Raw genomic sequence first — 15572 nt, 5'->3', positions numbered from 1 at the left:
TTCAGTGAAAGAAAATCCCCACACTCTGGTGTGTAGTGCCTAAAGTCTCACAGACAGAATAAATGTTACATACATAGGAAAGCCAGAAATGAAAGGACTTACTTCTGATTGTTGATCCCAAATCCTCCATCTTTCTTGAGGGTACCATATATAAACTTCAGTTTCCAAAGAAAAGCTCAGAATCTGCTGTCTTCTGCACTTAGTAAATTGTTCATCAGTGAAAGCTTTTCAAAACTAATCCACTACTCGACCTAAAGTATTACCTGCAGAACCTGACTATCTCCTGGCATTTCCACGTTGCGAATGGCACAGAATCATAAGACAGTCGTTGGGGTTAGCACTGTGTCTGTACTCCCATAATTACATTATAGTTGTGGAGATGGCCTGGGACATCTTACCTTTCAAACCCAAATGGAAGAAAATAGAAGGGGAAGTGGGAGAAGGCGAAAGCTAGTGAATTAGACTGTGATTGTAATCTAGCTACATGGATGCTGGATAACTTTAATTGTAGAGATACAGTTCATAGTTTCCAATTGGATTTCTGCCTTGCTGAACTCATTTTTCAGAACTGGTATTGCCGTGCATCACAGACCAAGACTTCATGCTATGACTTTGAACAGAGACCACCTAATTTGCAGAACACGTTAGAAACTCAATTACAGTGCAAGAGTATTACATTGTAAAATTACTTCTCTATCAGTTGAACATCAGGCTATTAAAAGTAGCACAAAAGACAGAAGTTAAAGAACAGCCTTTTCAACTACTCTACTTTCCTATTTTTGGAGATGCATTTCTTTATTATCCTAAAGTACTACAAGCAGTAATAATTTATCTGTTCTTCATTGTAATCATGACATTAAAATAAAATAATGTGCAATTAATATCCCCTTTAATGTTCCCTTCTAGAAAGATAATCACTGCAATAATGATGTATCACATAAGGGCAGATAATTTTAATAACTTGAAAGAATATGCTAAGGATCTCTCTACGTTGTTAACTGCAGATTTAATACTTATTCTGGTCTGAACTGAGAGATTCATGGAGAACAACTGCTGCCAGTGGGAAATTATGCATTCCCTAGGCACCTGTCTACAGTGTATCTCACAAAAGAAGAGAGAGTCGCAGCTTTTCATTATGCTGATGAGAGTAAATCAAAGTGACCCAACCTAGACTGTGAGGAAAGAGGAGAAAGTGATTAAAACTGATTAAAACTTGGTGTTTGGCTTCTATTTCAGTATTAAAAAACATTCAAAGAAAAAACAAAACAAAATAAATTTTAAAATTTTGTTTAGAAATAAGTTTTTTAAAATCTATCTTACTTAGGTGTAAAAAAAAAGTTTTTGTTTTGTTTTGTTTTGTTTTTTTTTTCCCCCTCCTTTAAATTATTCTGACACTGCAGAAACTCCCAGTGATACATGATTTTGCTGCATGGACATTCCAGGTCTCCAGCAACCTCGTAAACACTTATTTAGCAAGAGAAGTGCTATGATGCAGTTGAAGACACTAAGAAAACAACATTCTTTTAGGCATTTTTTCCAATTAAAAAAAATTATTTCCTGTGTGAAAATTATTTTATCATAGATTTCCTGATCAGTTTCAACTCTTATTTCCAGGGAGCTTGATTCCTTTCTGTATAGTCTCATGTTCAGTACTGCACAAGACTGGGTGAGTAATATATGTAGCTTATGTATTGTTCCATAAACGCACCTCAGGGTGTAAGTGGTACCTGTGCTGATGTGGCAGCCTTGTCTGAACACAAGAAAAATTTTCCTGAGGGCAGGATTAGGTGTATTGTGTTTTCAACACATTTTCAGAAATGCTATTCTGAAATAGGTGGGTTAAGAAGAGAATTAAAGACACACTGGAGAAGTTAACAAACAGCCTTTGTAATATTTTTCTGAGTATGAAATATGTTCTGGAAGAATTTACAAAATCAATTCACAAATTTAAAAGACTAAATGCTTAAACAGCAGAAAATTTTGTTACTTCCTTGCTCCACATCCGTTACTTCATTTACTCACTCTTTTTAGGACATCTAGACACCTTCACAGTACCTTAACATTCAGTGATATGGAATATAAGGAAAAATTAGAGGTGATCCTCTTTGTTCTTTTAAACAGATCTTCTTTCCCATTTCCTCATCCCCATTGCAGATGCCCCTACCAATGATCTGTGGATGCTCAGAATAGTTCAAACACTTTTGCACATCTTACTTTGATAGTAGATCCACCCAGTTTGTAAAACCATGTCTTTGTAATTAATAAATGTGACTTGGAAATAATTGTTAGGAGGCACTCAGAGACACTCGCTTAGAAGCAGGTTGTTGATGCCAGAAGCTTCTATTCACTCCCCAGTGAAAAGCCTAACAAATCCTGCTCTTTCAGTATGCAGTTTTTATAAACATGTGACCCTGAATTAGGAGCCAGTGGGTCCACAAATCCCAAAAGGAGCTGGGTCTGCAGGTGAGTGACACAAACCAAAGGCCACAATTTCACAAGAAACTGCAAACAGAATAAGGAAGAAGTTCACTAATTTAATTTTCCATTTCAGGCACAAACAGGATCTTTCTGATTTGAAGAGACTCCTTAGTCATTAAAAGATGTCTAGCTAGAGACACAAAAAAGCAAACCATGTCCAGCCACAATGCATTTATTATTTATCCTACCCTATTTATATCTCACACTGAGAGATGTACACGATGGACTGAATCCACATTTGTTCCTTGCATTCCTTCTCGCAGCTGAGAAGATGCAATGAATCATAAAAGGTTTCAGCTTTGCAATGTTTTGTCATGGTATGTGTAATCAGCACAGACCCTGGTAAAGAGGCTTTGGAGGATGAGAAGTTTAAATATTTAATGTTTTTCTGCCTATGATAAGTTTAATAATTAATGCTGCTCCTACCCTGGAAATGACAAATCATACAACAAGCATGCATGATAAAAGATACAAACACAGCTAATAGAGAGGAAAACTTTTCTTGGAAGGTAGTGAATAAAAACCTCTGTTGCATACCTCAGGATCCCAAAGTACTTCGCAGGCAGAAGTAAATTCTGCCTCCCAACCCAAAGGTCCATTCTGCCCATCTCCTAAGTTACCTAATATTTGAGGGGATGCAGAAGATGAAGGATAATTAAGTGCTAGACTTAACCTTGCATATGTGATAAATGATACTCAGAAATTATGAGCCGAACTGTCTTAAAGACTTCTGCAAGTACAGGAGACAAAAAGAACAGTGTGAAAGCTGTTGTGCCTGGATGTTCTGCACAGATGAGCCAGCCATTAAGTCATTGTAGAAACATGTTATATAGAAATGTAAGAGCAAGACTGGATCTGTGCCTGTTTTCTCTTTTGCATGGGTCTAAATGGAGAGGAAGTACTCCAACTACTCAAGCAGCGTCTACAAATACCAGCTCTTGCATCCTCTGAACAATCTGTTTCATAAGACACTACCACCAGGACATTTCTCTGAGTATGTGCTCCTCCACATCCACTCCTACTGAGGATCTGCAGGTATATGCAACCTTCAACCCCCAATGACTTGTAGCTAAAAGATAATTCAGCTCACGCACTGCTGTGCTTCAGTGCTGGACCACGCTTATGTAAATGCAACTGAATTAACACTGAAAGAAAGCACAAAGCATGACAGTAATAAAATCTTCTGTGATTCACTCAGTTTAGACACATTTTCAAATGATTAGCATTAGAAGTCTGTCAGACAAAGAGGGTGAGCACTTTGATATAGACATTGCCACTATATCCTTTTCTTGGGGTAGGAGCCATTTTCCCCAAGTGCAGATCTGAGATAATCACATTGTGGGAGAAATAGGTATATCTAGAAAGTGACTCATCTTACCTTCAGAGATGCCTAAAACAAGTCAGGTGAATCATTCCCCCTGCTGAAATCATGAGCCTGGTGTGACTATTTCAGATTGAGACGTGTAACACCATGTAGACCTGTCAGTAGTACAACTACACCAGTGCACAATCAGTAGTGCCACGGCATAGGCACTGGAGCTCAGGCCCCTCAGCTGTCAAGCTGCTGGAGCCATCCCTGACACCCTCTTAGTTCACACCTCCTAGTCCACTCAAACAATTCTCGAGCAATTCCCAACAGTTAGTCTGGATGCAGCCACCCTGTTTCGGAGGCTAATGGAGTTGAATAACTCAGACATGGTCAGACTGTGCCAGTTGACCTCAAGGTCAGAGAAAGGTACGTCCATGGTGTTGCTAACTAGGATATGTGTAGCCCTCAATCAGTAAGATCCAAGGATTTTTTTACACATTAATACTTTGCTACAAAACATGTGTTCTTATCTTAATCACTGGCTGCTCTTTTTGCTTGAATATCCTTTCTTAGAGTGAGTTTCAAGAATTTAGTATGAGGAGATAAATAAACCTTCTGACAGTAGACAAGGTACAACTGTGTTTAAAAGGCATGGCTTTCTCTTAAGAGTCATGGATCACTCTTTTGCAATAAAACTAGGTTAGGGTAAACAAGGGTTCACATGCGCTCCTGGAAAAACAGGTCAGTCACATCAGCAACAGTCCACAGGTTTTTAAAGACACACTCAGAAAAACTTTAAAATGTTCATTTTTCAAAGAACAGTTCCCTTAATGTATTATTCTTCACACTCTTATCCAAGGTTTTTGCTTCCTCTTCAATGGAGGAACACAGCATAGAGGTATGTCTGTAGCATAACCCCAGCCAAGGGATCCAGCTGAAACTACCTGAAATCTCTTCAGTGATGCAATGATTTGTCCTGCCAGGGTCCTCGGTTAGTGTTCACTCAGGACTCTATACCCATTCTGACTTTTTTGACCTCAAACAACTAGTACTGCTATAATTTGATTGTGCATCAGGGATTTTTAGCTCAGCTGAAGGACAGTATCCTAAAATCTTGCTCTGAATTACAGAGGAAGAAACTCCAAGGTGAGACTTGATTTGAGGTCTCAAAGTCAGGGAAGTATCTTTAATGAGGTCTTGCTGAAGCCTGGGTCTCACTTGCCTGCATGCAGTCCGATGGTGGTCACCAGCACACAAGGGCTCTTCAGTGCTGTCTTGCTTAACAGCAAGATCTTCCGATATACAGGGCTTATTGCTGTTAAGATTAGTGCTGGCAGTTTGCTGAGGGACCACTTCAGGATGAAGAACAGCCTCTTCCTCTTCTTCAGAAAGAAGTGAGCAGGAGCCATCACTGGTCTGGCTGATATTTGATACTGGACAGTCTTGATTTTGAGGTGAAGAGCTACCGTGCTGTACAGGGGGAATACTTAAAATGCACTCATTCTCTACATGGAGGTTTGCCACCAGCTTGATTTTTTGGTTTCTTGCTGTCATTCTCTGGAGAGCACAGACAAGATCAGCAAGGCTAAGTAGAAAGGATAGACTGCTGACCCCCCAGATGAAAATCATCATGATGGATTTCTCAGTGGGCCGGGAGATATAACAGTCAACTGTGCTTGTACAAGGTGAATGATAGCAGGAAAAGCGTTCAGGAACAAAAAATCCAAAAAGAAAATATTGTACAGCTGCAAAGGCAGCCTCAAGTAGTGTCCTGAAAAAAAGATGAACAGTATATGCCCCTGAAAAATTAAGGACTCTTAGGTTATCTGTACCACAATCTAACCTATTGACAACAGCGCTTCTACAGAGCTCCTCCGGGTCTTTGGGGCTTGATAAACCCTTATTCCCTTTGGGTGCATGCACCAAACAGTGTATTCTTACAATGTACATAGCTACCTTGTGCAAAACGTAAATGCTGAATGCAGCATAAGGTAGCAGGATAGACACAGTCTGAATGAGCCAGAATCTAAAGTGAGACACAGGAGAGAACAAGTCATAGCAAACGGAGCATCCTGGTTGCAAGGTGTTGCAGACAAAGCGCTCCTGCTCATCTTGGTAGAGTGGATAGCCTGCTAACACCACCACTGCCATTCGCAGCAGAATTACTAACATTAGCCAGATCTTTCCTAGAAGAGAAGAAAAGGTAAGAAAAAGAGTTAGAGCACTGAGAAGGAAGGGAAGGCAGGTAAGTAGTGATGCTTTCTTTATACACAAGACATTTGAAGAAATAGCCTCCATAATCAGTCTCCTCTCCTAAAAGGTCCTCTTTGGCTTTATTTTGATTGGGACTGAAACTGGTATGAAAATGTGACAGCTGACACATTCCATAATATTAATCTAGACTTGACAGTGTAGGAGTTTGAAGTCTAATAAACCATGCCAACTGAAACCTTAGCCTAATGAAAACACTCTGAACATGTCCAAATCTGATACAAAGAGTTCACAATTGAGTGAATAATCCCATTTCACTTACAGTTCTTCCTTGCTGTTAGCTTCACACCTTGGCACCTCAATTTTGTCTTATTTCAATAATATAGATCAGCTAACACAGTATTAAACTCTTCTAGATACAAAAGATTGTTCTATAACATAGTATTTGTTCTTGGTCTTGGCCATGAAACCATATGTAAAGTTTACTATAGCCAACAAAATCTCTCTGTTGTTTCTAGACTGGTATTTACTTGTGAGCTAGTTAACAGGTGCCATTAACAAACTTACACAAAATGTTCTACAAATACACATTTGTGTGTTCACATGTGTAACCTGGTAATTTCTTTCTGTTGCTCCTTTGGTTGCCCCATCTTAATCAGGTATTCCAACCTTCATTACTTTGGTGTGCAGCTTCTCTTTCTATTCACACTAAAAGTTCCCTTCTGTCTTGATACCAATGCCTAGTGAAGCCTTAGAAGTTTGGTATTTTCATACATTGCTTACTTCATCTTTCCCTGAATTCTTTCATATGATTGCTTTAGGTAGGGCCTAGTCTCATCCACTTTAGGTTGGAAAGAATAGGCCTTATCCTTATTCCAGTATATCAACAGCAGTGAAAAATCAGACATTAGTACTCTACAAATCATATCTTTTGAATGCAACTGTATTGTTCATGACAGTCTCTTGGAGGACTTTTGCATGGGATAGGTTTTTATTAGAAGATTTTGTAAAGTTACACACACTGCTGTATTACTAAGTAATTTATTTAAAATAAATAAATAAATAAATAAATCCTTTTCCTGATCAGGATAGGAAGGCCTAAATACTGTTATATTGTCAAAAATTAAAAATATATTCTGTACAAATATGTGGAAAAATTTAACATCTGAAATTAAATTTAGCACTTGAATTTCTCAAGTTTCCTTTTGAGTCCTGTCACTAGGCTTTGAAAAATTAATTTGATTTAATAATACCCTGCTTTAATTTACCATATTTTTAAAATATACCAAGAAAAGAGAAGAAAAAACCCACATAGGAACAAACCAAACAAACAAACAAAAAAACAACTAAATAAACACCCCCCCCCCCAAAAAAAAAAAAAAAGTGATAAGATTAATTCTGTTTTAAGGAATGGTTTCTTAACAAGTTGTAACCACATACAGACAAACAGCAAGAATACTTGGGAACTAAAGAGAAGCATGTTATATGAAGTTAATGGTCGAGAAATGCACTGAAAACCTCAAGCCGTTAATAGTGATTGCACAACTCACATGCACAAAGATCTTTAAAGGGAGTTTGTAAAATAGCAACAATACATAATCTAAAGGCTTTTTAAAAATCAAGATCCCAAAGCATTCTTTCTATAAAATATACAATTATTTACAGGTATTGTCTTGAACAACATTCTTTTGTATTTCCCATAAAGCTATTTTCCTGTAGTTGGTGCAAATTTTAAATATTCAAATATTTCTGCAATACTATCATTGTACTGAACATGCAGTTCGAATGCCCCATATAAACCAGTTGTGGCTGGTAGACTGATTATGGGCTAGAACAATAAAACTGCAGTCTGAAGAGGAAAAATTTCAGCTGGAAAAAAGTTAAGGATAAATAAGCTATATCAGAGATCATTAAAGAAACCTGCTGCTCCTGGCAAAATGATATATCATCTAACCATAAATAAATTGTGGCCTTTCCATTTTATCTTTAATCACCTAAACTTTAGTGGAGGTTTTGCTGTTTTCAGCTTCCTGAATTTTGGTGATGGGCTGCACTGTTACTCTCTTTTTAACGTCTTGTGGGTTAACAGAAAACACCAGCTGTACAGAATCAGTCATCTTTAGCAAGCGATGTTTCATACTTAAGTAACATTTTTTTCCCTGTGAGGACCTCAAAGTGTTTGAAGGACATTAGTTAATTAAGCTCAAAATGCTACATGCTCTCTCACTATCAATTTTTAATTAGAACATGTACAATAGGGAGTTGCTGCTTAAGAAAAATCAGTGGCTTCTTAGGAAGGAGTTTAGTATGACACACATTTTAGAGATAACCTCTCCATGCATCACCATCCCTAATGACTTAGTCTTGATTAAACATCCTAAAACAAGCCCCTTCAGCCCACCCCCTGCACCTTAGCTGGGTACTCCCTGCAATGCACAGCATAAACTACAGCAACTGTCCACAGCTGGAGGCAAAGGGTTTTGAAAGGCCCTTGAAAGTTTTCATCTGGCTCCCATTTTGCTCAAAGTAGCCCATGAAAAAGGAATGCTATCTTATTTGAATAAGAAAAAAAGAAACAGGCACTTAGGTAACTGTGAGTTGAAGAAAAAACAACTGTATTTTGTTTGTTTGTTTGTTTTTAATACATGTGAACTTTTTTTGTTTATAAAAGTAAAGAATTAAAAGCAATGGTAATTAACCACAATGGGATAAACCACAAACTTCTTCCTGTTAAGGGGGGGAAGAATTCCCTTCTTTTCATTCACCACTAAACCTACTGTTCAGTTTACATTCTACTGTTCACTTTATGTCGTATAAATAAAGTGTTACTTCCATGTCTTTTCACCATGGTGTCTATGACAGCCATTGGAAGCTTAGACACCAAAAAGAGCAAAATTTTAAAAACTTGATAGAATTTTTTTTACATAAAGTTCAGAAAATATTTATCAGAGAGGGTGTAGGAATCTGCTTAAAAAGAAATACATTAATCACTCATATCGTGTATCTAAATAACAACCTATCATAAGGATCACAGGGGCATAGCTAGAAATTAATGTTGGCACTTGGGTGGCTTCAGGATATGGATCAGCAAAAGAAAGAAGAGAGCTTTTTTGAAGTACTTACCTACAATAGTCACATTATAGTTGAGTGTGACAATCAAAAATCCCAGCGAGTCCCAGTGCTCCATGTTTGAACAGGTTCACAATGCTTCCAACTCCTGATGCCCTAACAATTTTGGCATTTCCAAAGGAGATTAGACCTAGACAGGGAAGAAAGGAGAAACAACAACAAAAAAAAAAAAAAACAAAAAACAACAACAACAAAAAAAACACCCCCCCAAAAAAACCCAAACAAACAAACAAACAAAAAAAACAAAAAAAAAACCCACAACGTAATTTTTAGTAAGAGTCAAGGGTGGAATGAGAAACCCAACTTATAGATGAAGGATTATTTTGATGATTTGAACAGGACTGTTAGTTTTGGGTGCTGGAACAAATCTTCTTAAGGTTTTAACAGTTTGTCTTGTGAAAGCTCTAGCTTCTCAGATCCAAATGCTCCTACCTCTTGTGTGGATCCTCTGTCCAGACAACTGCAAGTAGACAAACAACAACAGGAGTGATCTCTGCCATTGTAGACTATTATTACCCTCCCGGGGCATACCAGCCTCCTGGCATTGCTGAGATATTTCAGTGGTGAAAGACGGGAAGAGGGAAGAGGGAAGAAAAGCATAGACGAGGAAATAAGAGAGATCTCTTTCTCTCCCCACAAGAACCGCAGATGGATAATAGAAGGAAAGGGGATACAGAAGGACGAGCATCCCGAAGTTTGAAAGGCACATTCAATTTAGCTCACTGGAAGCTATCTCATTGCAATTTCCCAAAGCAATTTTGTTTCTAAAACACAGCCTCCCTGACAGGACATCATGGCCCTGTCAATCACAGCCACACCAAACTTCTTCCTGCGTGCTGAGCCAGCCAGCAGGCTGACCCTCCCTGCAGGCACGACGAAAAACAGGGGAAACTTTAGAAAAATAAAACAAACACGGGTGGGAGCTGTTTTCCAAGGTGTTACAAGTCACTTACTTACATTTAAATTTATATCAGTTCTTTCTGCCTAAACTGCTTTGTACTCTGGACATCACTCACAAGATCCTAGGGCTGATTGCCCAGCACTCCGAAAGCCCAGCAAGCCTCTGCAGCAGTGATGCAGCGAGCTGTCTCCTGGGAGCAGGACACCCTGCAGGGTGAGCGCTTGGGGCAATTGCACAGCATCCTTCACAGCAAGAGACTGTGCTGTACCCCAGGAAAGCAACATGGATGGAAATAAGACTCAGCTTTTCTTTCCTAACCCTCGATGTGCCCAGTTCCCTTGGGGAAAATAATCCACTACCATTTTCCACTCACTGTTCAACTACTTATGATATGTTGCTCTGTCCTTTTTAGTCTGGGCTGGGATAGGGACAAACATAATGTGGACACTTATTGTCAGGAAATAGTATCAACAGCTAGAAAAACAGCTGAAAAATGAGTCTGCATGTGATACAGCAAGGGAGAAGAGTGATGTTGTGCCAACCTGACACCTGAGGGCTACCAGCAACCCAGGCACAGGCTTGTCACTACAACCCTGCTCATATGCTTCAACCCACCACTGTTCCTGGGGGAGATAAGTGAGTCGGCTCAGATGGGAGCTGTGTGCTGATACTGCCTGGCTTTCAGTCAGTGTGACTAGGCTAAGCTTTACGATTGAACACGTCTTACATGGAAAAAAGGTAAAACTAATGATTTAATAAAGTAAAATGTAACTGTACTTTCTCCACAGCTCTCTGCTCACAGGGCATGCAATGCCATGGCAGAACACACTAAGCATCCTTCCTGTAGTGAGCCCCATCATAAGGAAACCCTAAAAGTGAAGTTTGAAAGGGTGGCACTTAGTCTACCAATTAACTGCATAAATATATTTTTAATTGCAGTAGTAATTACAGGAGTTTTCTTGGTTTCAGAATTGATTTATGTAAAATATTTGCCAAACAACCATTTCTTCTGTTACCGAGTTGTATTTATGGTGTGTAACAATGATTTCAGCTTCATTTCCCCAAACACACACACTTTATTTTTTTTTTTTTCAGAGATGTGTGTGTGTGAGAAGAAGTATGGGAAGGAGGAAGGGAACAGAGAAAAGATGCAAACAGCCAAGGTCTAAATCATGCTGCGATATGAAGGTATTCCTGGTTAAATAGTCTTTGACAAAAATAGAGTCAGGAATGCCAAGATGGTGTCAGGATATGAATGCTCAGCAGATGCATCCACACAATAGACTATAAATTGTCTCTGTCAATATTTCCAGTTAAAGTATTCTTGTTCATCATTGCTGTGAGACCTCTACCATTTATGAAAGAAGGATAACAGGGATTTAAGCCAATGAACTGTTGCCTGCAGAATTATGCCAGGTGACACCTGATCCCCACAGCATGGATGTCCTGAGGTAGGATGGACCATTTTCTTCCAAAAGAAAGCAAGCAACACCACCCTCCAGACTCACCATGCAGCCCACCTTAGGGCTGGACTTATGTCAGAAAGCCTAAATTCTATTTTAGCTTTTCCAGACAACTTGTATCTTACTTCAATCAAACACTTCTCCTTTTTGTGGTATGTCCACGTCTCAAGTTCAAACTGGGAAGACACTCACCCTGTCTAGCAATCCAGGACGCTTCAGAGCCAACTTTGATTTACTGCATCTTGAGGCCATCTTCGGCTGTGACCTGGAGCAGTTTGATAAAAGAAAGGCAGGGGACAAACATATCCAATGTCAGGGCATGGCCCTCAGGGGCACTGCAGTGACAAAAACTGCCTTTGAAGTACCAATGTGTCTGCAGGTGGACAAAAAAAAGGCCATGGGCCTGCTCTGCAAGTCACTGACATCAGTCCAACTATGGGCTACAGGCTGAGGTGGTAATTATAAAGTGTTTGGTCTCTGTAAAAACATAGATTATAATTTCTTCATCCCTTGACTCAGCACTGTCTCTCAGACCAGGGTTCCCATCTGAAGGTACTCAGCATACAATCCCCCTGGTTTATTCATTATTTATCTTTAGCTGTTCCCTGTATTCCCTGTTTGTCTGTAAAGACTGTAAGGAAATAGAGAGAGCAATATTACAGACACGGATATAGGAGCAGAGGGACTCCATCTCCGCCGTGCCACCAGTTGGTATGGCAACGACTTCCCCATCAGAGCACGTACACGTGGTGCACAGCCCCATCCCTCTACACACGCTCCAGTACTAGAATCTCACAGACAACTATTCGCAGATTATAAAGCTGTCAAATCTGTGAACTTGCACTGAATTCTAATTAAATAAGAGAGGCAGGTAGAAAACACTGACATGGTTTTGGGTAAAGCTAAACTTTGAAACCCAGCAGTATCTCATCATGTCTGATCCTAGGAGAGATCCTAAAAGCCACTGGAAATCTTTCAGAGACCAACAATGAAACATAAGAAGATGTAAATAAATCTATTTTAAAATTCACAACTGCTGTCCACATTTCTAACCCCTTACCACAAATCCAGGGTTTGATCCTGCAAAAATTCACAGATGTGACTCCATCACAGTGAGTGACCCACTGAAACTTTCTGAACTACTGGAACTGCATCACACTGTGGATCCGTGTCACATCCCTAGACCTGGGTTACTTGGCACAAAGTCTAGCAAAGACACCTCACCTAGGCCTTGGCTCAGAATGACATCTAGAGGTAAGGTACAGTTAGCTTGAAGCCACTTCAAGGCTTCCCAATCCAGGTTCAAATCAGTCACCCGAAGAGTGCCACAGTATACATCACATGTCAAAAACCCCCAGAAAGTAGAGGCATTCCTCTGGTATAGAAAATCCCAACCACATCTGTTTTACCCAGCCAACACCTACACTAATAACATGTAAGTGCAGTGAAGTGGGATTTACTACAGGAGATTGCACCCTACATAGCCCCTGACAACAAAGCAACCTCCCTCTACCAATTTAATGTTAAGGAAAAACAGGCCAGCATAGCAGCTTCCCTAATACAAAAGGGGATCAGGCATTTCAGTTCAGGTTCTCTGGCATATTATTATTTAAGGAAGGAAACCCACAGATGCATATCTAATATTTTAAAGTCTAATTTCAAAATCTATTTAGAATTTTTCTAGTTAGCAAAAAGGATGTAGTAGTGACCAATCTTGAAGTAAATCTAGATCTTCAGAAGGTGATCTGTAAATTCAGGGGAAAAAACTAATCTATTCAGAAGGGACAGTAGACATTAAAAGGCCCTTAATCTTGATGGCCTTATTTTTAAATGTCATGAAATATAGCAGAATTGTGAGAGAAGGAAAACAGCTTGTCATTAAGAGCACCAGCAAAGAAATAGTAGGAAAAGCTGCCCAGAACAAATGTTCTCTTTAAGACACACATAATGCACATGCATGCACATAAACATGTCGGACAGTCTTCAAAGTAATCCCACAATGTGTATAAAAGCCTACTATAGCACACGCATAGCAAGGGAGGCAGCAGAGTGAGGAAAGCCCTTGCTTTACGTGGGCACGCACAGAGCTGCACACTTTGCATTCCCTGGGACTTCTGCCTGTCTGCCATCAGGAAAGATAAATAATAAGTAGCCTTTCCCCAGAGCAGGTATTGTAGCTGTACAGACATGGAGAAAGCAAGAAAATTGTAACACCAGAATTGTGGCTATGGAAGCTACATACACTGAGGCAGGGGAGAGGTGAATGATTTCCACCATAAACTATTCAATGAGGAGCTTAAACAACACACTCCTGCTCTCCACTGCTCTGCCTCAAACCCATCGGTCCCCAGCAGTGGCATAGTTCAGGAGGTCTTTTAGGAAACTTTCAAAGAATGTGTCCCTCTTCCCCTTCCCTTTCTGTCTGCCTTCCACTCCCAAGAAGGAGATACATACACACATGATCAGATATATATAAATGCCTATGCATGTACGTGTGAATCAGTCCAGAGGTACATCCAGAGCAGTGAAGTTCAGCTCATTTTTAACAGCTCCTATTGATTGGACTTGAACTTGAAAACTTCCACACTAGCTCAGTCAACTTGGATACTTAAGCCTGGTGCCTACAGTGCCTCACATATGTCTTGTTGTCTCCCTCTTCCTCTGCTAATTTAGTAAATCTAAAAAAAAAAGACTGTGTTTTACTGCATGCTCTTAAGGATTTAGACCGTTTTCTCACTTTGCCTCAAACAGATCCCCTTACTATAAATTTTTGAAGGTTCAGAAAGGTCATCTTTCTAAAGGGAACCTGCTTCTAAGAGAATGACTAATGGAAAAAGCAGCTCTCCTTCAGGCTTTGGTTCAGCAACCTCAAAGCTATTGAACCAAGAACGTTAAACATTTCAAGACTGATCTGAAGGGAAATAAAGTAATGGGAAGTATATTCTCATTTAGGAGCCCAGGGCCAATTTCTTCAAAAGTATTTAATTTTAATAAGTAGCAAAAGTACAAAGTGAGTCCATGGGATTTTCAAAAGCACATTATTAATATCTGCTTAACACACACTGAAATAGGTAGCTACATAAGCACATGACATTATTACTAAAATTTGCTCTGCTGTAACTCAAAGAAAACCTAGTATAAGACAGGTTCCAGCTATTTTTTTAATTTTGCACTTAACATTTGACACTGAGTTTTATACTTAGCTTTTTGCACAGTTTTGGAAACCTGTATTTTATGATGAAGCTGGTGATTGCATGTTTCATTAGTGCCCAAACCCTGACACCGATGAGAGGCTGAGTTCTTTGCTCAGGCAGGTCCAAACCTAGCAATGGTCAGGCAGACAAAAAGCATGGTATGCTGATATCGTGGAAATCATCTAAATAAGAAAAATGCCTTAAGTAACTAGGAAATATATTTCATAATAAACAGAGGATGGCAAGAATATCTTTGTCTGACTATACTTTAAATTTAGTACTTATATGGTATCACTTCTCAATATGAACATTGCTAGGTTGGTGGAGAGCAAATAGATCCCTGTATTCAACACGCACAACAAAAGGGGTTACTGTGTGCATTCTGGATATCAGTAAATAAATCTGTCATCTCAAGTTTAACATACAGGCAGGCACTGTGGAATTAAAATAAGAGTGCTTTACACCTTCTTGTATTTCGTGGCTGATCATTTTAAGAAACAAAACCTATACTGTTGTCTCTGTTATTGAACACTGACCCTTCTTTTTCCTCCACTATGGATAGATGAATTGTAACTACGTGGTCATTCAAATCAAGCACTGGGCACCATGGGGAAGAGGCTAAACTAACACAGAAATGAGAGGGCAGCAGAAAAGAGAAATGTTTCCCCCCCATTTCACAAACAGTTTAAACATCAGGAATCACTGCAGCCACTATGGATTGTGGTTTTCTCTTGCATGTGAAGAAATGTCATTTGCAAGTAAAATTCATTCCTATGCAGAAGTCAGAATGTACATTCTTTTAAATCTCATCTACATCTTGAAAATATTTCTTTAAATCCCCAAAAAGCTGTATCAGCTGTATCCTGTATGTAATAAAATCTTTATCA

The 15572-nt window shown here is 39.2% G+C and overlaps 1 protein-coding gene across 1 annotated transcript; it reads right to left on the bottom strand.

Annotated features, from left to right (window-relative positions):
- Window positions 1-4798: 4798 nt before the first annotated feature.
- Window positions 4799-9185, bottom strand: GJD4 (gap junction protein delta 4). Its single transcript, XM_009971852.3, has 2 exons — window positions 9122-9185; window positions 4799-5973 (listed from the first exon to the last, which is right to left on the bottom strand). Exons 1-2 carry the CDS (start codon window positions 9183-9185, stop codon window positions 4799-4801), a joined length of 1239 nt encoding a protein of 412 aa, XP_009970154.3.
- Between the last annotated feature and the right edge of the window lie 6387 nt (window positions 9186-15572).

The sequence above is a fragment of the Tyto alba genome, unplaced genomic scaffold (genome assembly GCF_018691265.1).
Source record: "Tyto alba isolate M040663 unplaced genomic scaffold, T.alba_DEE_v4.0 Super-Scaffold_38, whole genome shotgun sequence".
NCBI lineage: Eukaryota > Metazoa > Chordata > Aves > Strigiformes > Tytonidae > Tyto > Tyto alba.
Note: the sequence above shows the minus strand (reverse complement) of the source record. Positions and strands in the feature narration are given on the sequence as shown.